The sequence below is a fragment of the Sprattus sprattus genome (assembly GCF_963457725.1).
Source record: "Sprattus sprattus genome assembly, chromosome: 18".
NCBI lineage: Eukaryota > Metazoa > Chordata > Actinopteri > Clupeiformes > Clupeidae > Sprattus > Sprattus sprattus.
The window spans coordinates 29,484,849-29,492,348 of record NC_137916.1 but is presented as its reverse complement, the minus strand read 5'-3'; the positions used below and the strand labels follow the sequence as shown (position 1 = coordinate 29,492,348).

Sequence of the window (7,500 nt, the reverse complement as noted above, 5' to 3'; positions counted from 1 at the left end):
CAGCAAGAGGAGACTGTGATATTCCTTTAAAAAAAAAAAAGTGTATTTGGACAGTTGGTTTTCTCAGTTAGGTCAGCCCGGGAATGGAACCATCTCCCACAAAACATTAGAGAATCAACCTCATTCAACTGCTTTCAAAGAAATTTTAAAACATAAAATGTGATCATTAGTAGGTAAGCAGTAGAATTATTTTAGTTTACCACTTGTTTGTATACCCATTGTTCTTTCCCTTCTACCCATGGTTAAGGACTAAGTGGAGGTTGTGTTTTGGGATTTTGTGTTTGAAATATTATCACTTAATGCCTTTTTTTTTAGGTTGTATAGCCTTTTTTCACTCAGGCAGGGGGACTGCCAAAGGAAACTAGTCTTTTGGCTATAATTGGGTGCATTTACATTTTTAATGTTCATGAATGAACACTGTCCTCAAATAAAGATAACTTACTTAACTTTCTTACTTCTTGCATCTTAATGTATTTATTTATTTGTTTTGTTTATTCATTTTTCCACTGCGGGTTCCAGACAGCAACTTCCTGTTGGGAAATGCTCAGGGTTGCCGTGGTTACCCCATAGTGTACTGCTCCGACGGCTTCTGCGAGCTCACCGGCTTCGGGCGGACGGAGGTCATGCAGAAGACGTGCAAGTGTCACTTCCTGTACGGGCCGGACACCAGCGAGCGCGTCACCCAGCAGCTGGAGAAGATCCTGGAGGGCCAGAGGGAGTACCAGACCGAGGTCCGCCTCTACAGGAAGAACGGTAGGAACCCGGCAAGGGTGGGCCCTGATGGACGCCAAGAACCTAATATTAGAACCCTCATTAAGCTTAGTCATTGCGCACAGTGCCAGCCCTGATGGACACCAAGAACCAGTGGTGTAGTGGTCCCTGGAGAAGTGGGTATAATTTCTAAGCAGCCCATACAGCACAGGATAAAGGCCATGTTTTGAGAAGTGGGTATACGCAATGCTGACTGAAAAAAAGTGCGTATACTCTGTATACCTACGTATACCCTGGACTACACCACTGCCAAGAACCTAATATTAGAGCCCTCATTAAGCTTAGTCATTGTGCACAGTGCCAGACATTTCCATATGTGTGTGTGTTGGTCTTCGGAGAGCAGCTGTCCAAATTAAAGCTGATCCCCCTTGTGGGATAATATGTGGGTGATGGTCTTACTTTCTTAGTTCGTGCGCTACTTTAAATTAAGGGCTTGTTATTTTGAGGTTGTTAAGAAGTGAGTGGGTAAGTGTGTTTGACATTTAGAGCATTTCCTAAAAGTCTTTTTTTTTAATCTGCCTGTTCCATTAGCAAGCCCATTCTGGTGTCTCTTGGACATAGTGCCCATAAAGAATGAGAAAGGAGACGTGGTCCTCTTCCTGTTCTCCTTCAAAGACATCAGCGACTCGCACGGCAGGAGTCATCACAGCAGCCACAAAGACGGTAAGGAGGCACACACGACTCCCCTCCCAAACTCTAACCCCTGCACAAGAGCTGAGATCAGGCGTCTCCTCCTCCTCCTCCTCCTCCTCTTCCTCCTCCACATTCTGTTGTATGAGATAATCTATGAGATAGGCTGTACAGAAATGTCAGTATTAATACTTTTCAGATTTGGAAAGACTATAGTTTCTGTCTTTCGAAAACAAGAGGTGTGTCTTATCACTATAATGATGCAATTCAAAAGGTTTTACTTTTATTGCACGTTAAAAGCACACTCTTGCTATCATAATTCCTGCCGAATCAAGTCTACCTAACCCTTTACTGCATTTGTCATTCTCTGTTAAACTTTAGGTTTTTCCAAAGAAGGGAGTTACGCAAGTTACGAGTGCTCATTTAGTTTTTAATTTTTTTGTCCAGCAGGTTTATCCGAGGACGAGTGTCAGAGCATGAAGGCTACCAGCTCCCCTCTCAGCCAAGCACGTGAGCGTGGAAGGACGTTTCTCTACCAACTCACCAGTCAGTTCACCAGCAGGGACAAAGACAAGCTTACCAACGTGAGTTACCTTTCTTTACCAACTCACCAGTCAGTTCACCAGCAGGGACAAAGACAAGCTAACCAATGTGAGTTATCGCATGCTCCTTTAGGAAGGAACAGGCCCTCAACTCTAATCTCACCAGTTCGAGCTCTGAACTTGCCTTAGATACTGTATGTAAAAGAGCGTGTTTAGTGCAGTGTCTGGCTGGGGTACTGAAACATCTTGCAGGAGTTGACAGCCGAGTCGAGCATGATCCAACTGTTGCCTCTCACCAGTTCCTCCATTGATTTCTCTCAACACCTCAGAAATGCCAGGGTTTGATGCCCATGTATCGGGGGCACTTCTCCAATTACCAGTAAATCCTCACAGTGGAGTCACTTTATGGTGTAGATGGTTCAGGAATTGATTCTGCCCTTTTTCTTCTCAGTTGGTTTTGAAAGGGCAGATGTTTTAAAGATGTTAACGGGGGCTCTTCTATGGTGCCTTTTAAATTGGCCCAACCTTTCAGAATGAATGAACTTCAGAGAGACGATACCTACAGAAGATGATATCTGCAGTAAGACGTCTATGCCGCTCTGATTGTATTTTATTTCCTTGCACCATTGATATTCTTCCCTCTAGACTTGCAGTGGTTGTCAACGCGGCGAGGAACCGGTTGCCAATGGTGACATAAGCTGCGGTGGCTTTTTTAAGACAGCTTATTTGCACTTCTCTTGCAAAGGTGTTGCTGGATGTGTCAGTTACCTGGTTACACATCCTTCTTCATTTCTGGTGTGGCCACACGTATTGTTCCTCCTGCTGGGTGGGAGCTCATTAACGTGAGGCTTTATATAGGGCTGAGAGCCGCGTGCTCTGTGCTGATGTCTGTGTGACGAGGTAGAGGGGGAGGGGAGACAAACTAGAGGAGTAGTGAGTGAGTGAGTGAGTGAGTGAGTGAGTGAGGGGGTGAGAGAGAGAGTGAGTGAGTGAGTGAGTGAGTGAGTGAATGAGTGAGTGAGTGAGGGGGTGAGTGAGTGAGGGGGTGAGTGAGTGAGTGAGTGAGTGAGTGAGTGAGGGGGTGAGTGAGTGAATGAGTGAGTGAGTGAGTGAGTGAGTGAGTGAGTGAGGGGGTGAGTGAGTGAGGGGGTGAGTGAGTGAGTGAGTGAGTGAGTGAGTGAGTGAGTGAGGGGGTGAGTGAGTGAGGGGGTGAGTGAGTGAGTGAGTGAGGGGGTGAGTGAGTGAGTGAGTGAGTGAGGGAGTGAGTGACTGTGTGAGTGAGTGAGTGAGTGAGTGTGAGTGAGTGAGTGAGGGAGTGAGTGACTGTGTGAGTGAGTGAGTGAGTGAGTGTGAGTGAGTGAGTGAGGGAGTGAGTGACTGTGTGAGTGAGTGAGTGAGTGAGTGTTCGATTGAGTGAGTGAGTGAGTGGGAGAGTGAGTGAGTGAGTGGGTGGGTGGGTGGGTGGGTGAGTGAGTGAGTGAGTGAGTGAGTGAGTGAGTGGGTGGGTGAGTGAGTGTGAGTGAGTGAGTGAGTGAGTGAGTGAGTGAGTGAGTGAGTGAGTGAGTGAGTGAGTGGGTGGGTGGGTGAGTGAGTGGGTGAGTGTGTGAGTGAGTCTGAGTGAGTGAGTGGGAGAGTGAGTGAGTGAGGGAGTGAGGGAGTGAGGGAGTGAGTGAGTGAGTGAGTGAGTGAGTGTGTGAGTGTGAGTGAGTGAGTGGGAGAGTGAGTGAGTGAGTGGGTGGGTGGGTGGGTGGGTGAGTGTGTGTGAGTGTGTGTGTGTGTGTGTGTGTGTGTGTGTGTGTGAGTGAGTGAGTGAGTGAGTGTGAGAGTGAGTGAGTGAATGAATGAGTGTGAGTGAGTGAGTGAGTGAGTGAGTGAGTGAGTGAGTGGGTGAGTGAGTGAGAGGGTGAGTGAGTGAGTGAGTGAGTGAGAGAGTGAGTGAGTGAGTGAGTGAGTGAGTGTGTGTGTGTGTGTGTGAATGAGTGAGTCTGAGTGAGTGAGTGAGTGAGTGAGTGAGTGGGAGAGTGAGTGAGTGGGTGGGTGTGAGTGTGTGTGTGTGTGTGTGTGTGTGTGTGTGTGTGTGTGTGTGTGTGTGTGAGTGAGTGAGTGAGTGAGTGTGAGAGTGAGTGAGTGAATGAATGAGTGTGAACGAGTGAATAAGTGAGTGAGTGAGTGAGTGTGAGTGAGTGAGTGAGCGAGTGAGTGGGTGAGTGAGTGAGAGGGTGAGTGAGTGAGTGAGTGAGTGAGTGAGTGTGTGTGTGTGTGTGTGAATGAGTGAGTCTGAGTGAGTGAGTGAGTGAGTGAGTGAGTGAGTGAGTGAGTGAGTGTGAGTGAGTGAGTGAGTGAGTGGGTGAGTGAGTGAGTGAGTGGGTGAGTGAGTGAGTGAGTGAGTGAGTGAGTGAGTGAGTGAGTGAGTGAGTGTGAGTGAGTGAGTGAGTGAGTGGGTGAGTGAGTGGGTGAGTGAGTGAGTGAGTGAGTGAGTGAGTGAGTGGGTGAGTGAGTGAGTGAGTGAGTGAGTGAGTGAGTGTGTGAGTGAGTGGGTGAGTGAGTGGGTGAGTGAGTGAGTGAGTGAGTGGGTGAGTGAGTGAGTGAGTGAGTGAGTGAGTGTGTGAGTGAGTGAGTGAGCTCTAACACCTCAGAAATGTGAGTGAGTGAGTAAGTGTGAGTTAGTGAGTGAGTGAGTGAGTGAGTGTGAGTGAGTGTGAGTGAGAGTGAGAGTGAGAGTGAGTGAGAGTGAGAGTGAGTGTGTGAGTCAGTGAATGAGTGTGAGTGAATGTGTGAGTGAGTGAGTTCTAACACCTCAGAAATGAGAGTGAGTGAGTGAGTGAGTGAGTGAGTGAGTAAGAGTAACATTGTCCATATGTATACCATGTGATTTAAAACAATCTCACTTCTTTCTCTCTGGTTTTTCGATCTTCTCCATGAATCCTTTCTAGACTGTGTTCCGCGGGCCTTCCCTCCCGGAGTACAAGGTGGCTTCCGTCCAAAAGTCCCGTTTCATCCTGTTGCACTACAGCCTGAGCAAGGCACTGTGGGATTGGCTGATCCTGTTCGCTACCTTCTACGTGGCCGTGACCGTACCCTACAATGTCTGCTTCTCCTCCCCTGAAGACGGTGACCATGGCAACCACGACTGTGTTTCCACCTCCCGCAGCACCATAGTCAGCGACATCGCCGTGGAGATGCTCTTCATTCTAGGTAATTGTGTGTGAGTGTGGGTGTGAGTGTGTGTGTGAGTGTGGGTGTGTGTGTGTGTGTCTGTGTGTGTGTTTGTGTGTGTGTGTGTGTGTGTGTGTGTGTGTGTGTGTGTGTGTGTGTGTGTGTGTGTGTGTGTGTGTGTGTGTGCGAGTGTGTGTGTGTGTGTGTGTGTGTGTGTGTGTGTGTGTGTGTGTGTGTGTGTGTGTGCGAGTGTGTGTATGTGTGTGTGTGTGTGTGTGTGTGTGTGTGTGTGTGTGTGTGTGTGTGTGTGTGAGTGTGTGTGAGTGTTTGTGTGTGTGTGTGTGTGTGTGTGTGTGTGTGTGTGAGTGTGGGTGGTGAGAGAGATAGTGAGATAGTGAACAGCGAGAGAAAGAGAGCCACTGATCCCAATTTACAAAGCAGTAGTGAAGACCAGATAATTGTTCCCTCTGACCAGTTCCTCCATTAATTTCTCAGAAAACCTTAGAAATGCCAGTGTTTCGATTGGCCATGGATCAAGGGTATGTTCCTGGGCATTACTCCAATTACCAGGAAAACCTCACAGTGGAATCACTTTAAGGGTGTAGAATGGTTCAGGAAGAGGCTGAGGAAGAGGAAGAGGCATTCATTGATTCTATCACTATTCCTCTCAGTTGGATTTGAAAGGGCATATGTTTTTTTTTAAAGCCACTGATCCCAATTTACAGAGCCAGGACTGTTTTTTTGTTTGAGCGACGTACAGAATGGACAGCTAGAGGACAGTGAAGAGCAATTCACTGAATTTGACAAAAAATCAAAGCGGGCCGCACCCCTGATATGGTAGCAAGACTCATGTTAGTTTCAAGAATAAAAGATCCAATTGGGATCTCATCCTCTCCAGTCTCCCTATTTCCTTCCTCAGTTCGTAGCTTCTCGAATGTGTGACCTACAAGTGAGAGATGCCACTTGCTCACAGTTCTGGAGGTGCCAATCGCACCGACACAATTTAAACTTAGCAGCTCCATCTGCCAGAGGATCTGAAACCGCTTTGAAAGAGCTCCAGCAAAATGAACCCCAAAGTTTAAGAAAAAGAATTAATCATGTGTATGACGGGAATGTGTAATTGGTAAACCATATAGGCCTAGGCCCATCCATTGTGCTTTACTCAATGGTTCATCCTACTTTTTTGTCCTGATAAGCCATGGATTTAGTATAAAGATATGGAAGACAGTGAGCTAGTAGGAGTAAAGAAGAGACTCTGAAATGGCCGACACGTCCTACTCATATAAAGATCAATGATAGATGGGCTTTTATATAATAACATAGATGAAACGTGTCACTATTTAGCCCAAGTCTGTTCATAAGATACTTCAGATACATGTTACATCTATGCAATCCATCTTTTCCAAAAATATTAATTTTCCAAAGCTGTGAAGTCATAATGATACATGAATAATGCAAGACTGTGTGAATCTCATACAGATTCGCCTCCCTCCCCCCCCCCCCCCTTTTTGTCTTCTGTGAGGTGCATTGTGTTACCCCCAGTGGTGTAGTCCAGGGTATACGCAGGTATATGGAGTATACCCACTTATTTTGCAGTCTGCATTGCGTATACCCACTTCTCAAAACACAGCGTTTATCCTGTGCTGTATGGGCTGCTTAAAAATAATGCAAAATTAAGAGTATACCCACTTCTCCAGGGACCACTACACCACTGGTTACCTCCTGATATGAAATGTGGCGTTTGAATAAAGTAAAGTTTGATTTGATTTGATTTGATGATCTGAATCACTCTTGCCTTAAATTATGCTGGCCTATACACGCCATTAACTGTGGAATCTTCCTTCCCTAATTTCCCAAACATTAGTCCAGGTTATTGGTTGGGGTATTTCCCATGAGAGATGGACCTATAACCTCTTCTTGATTTATTGAGTACCCCAGGCCTACGTATCTCTGAACAAACACTCAATGTGAGGGATAACAACTTAAGCCGTCAGTTTAGCTGTTCATTAAGTCACTTAAGTTCAAGTAATGTGCAGCGGGGCTGTTGATTTAGTCAGTATAATGACCCTTTTGAGTCCACTGCCAGCATGAACGAGTTGTTTCCCTTCCTCCACAGACATTGTGCTGAACTTCCGCACCACGTATGTGAGTGAGTCTGGTCAGGTGGTGTACGACGCCCGGTCCATCTGCCTGCACTACTTAGCCACCTGGTTCATCCTGGACGTCATTGCCTCCCTGCCCTTTGACCTGCTGTATGCACTGAACATCACGGTGGTAAGTTTGTTGTGTTCATAGTGTCTACATGATGTGTGTGTGTGTGTGTGTGTGTGTTGGTTTGTGTGGGATGTGTGTGTAAGACCCAACTCTTCAGAGAGCACCTCCCTTCCTAACTGGCACCTTG

At 46.7% G+C, this 7,500-nt stretch overlaps 1 protein-coding gene across 1 annotated transcript in view; it reads left to right on the top strand.

Annotated features, from left to right (window-relative positions):
- The window catches only part of kcnh4a (potassium voltage-gated channel, subfamily H (eag-related), member 4a), a gene marked incomplete at both ends in the record, with an annotated part of 26,885 nt that overhangs the window by 7,689 nt on the left and 11,696 nt on the right, over positions 1 to 7,500 (top strand). The window contains 5 exons of the mRNA XM_080856780.1: positions 520 to 753; positions 1,303 to 1,434; positions 1,849 to 1,985; positions 4,877 to 5,138; positions 7,216 to 7,373. Of these exons, the coding sequence (XP_080712906.1) occupies positions 520 to 753; positions 1,303 to 1,434; positions 1,849 to 1,985; positions 4,877 to 5,138; positions 7,216 to 7,373 (923 nt within the window). The remainder of the gene's footprint in view (positions 1 to 519; positions 754 to 1,302; positions 1,435 to 1,848; positions 1,986 to 4,876; positions 5,139 to 7,215; positions 7,374 to 7,500) is intronic.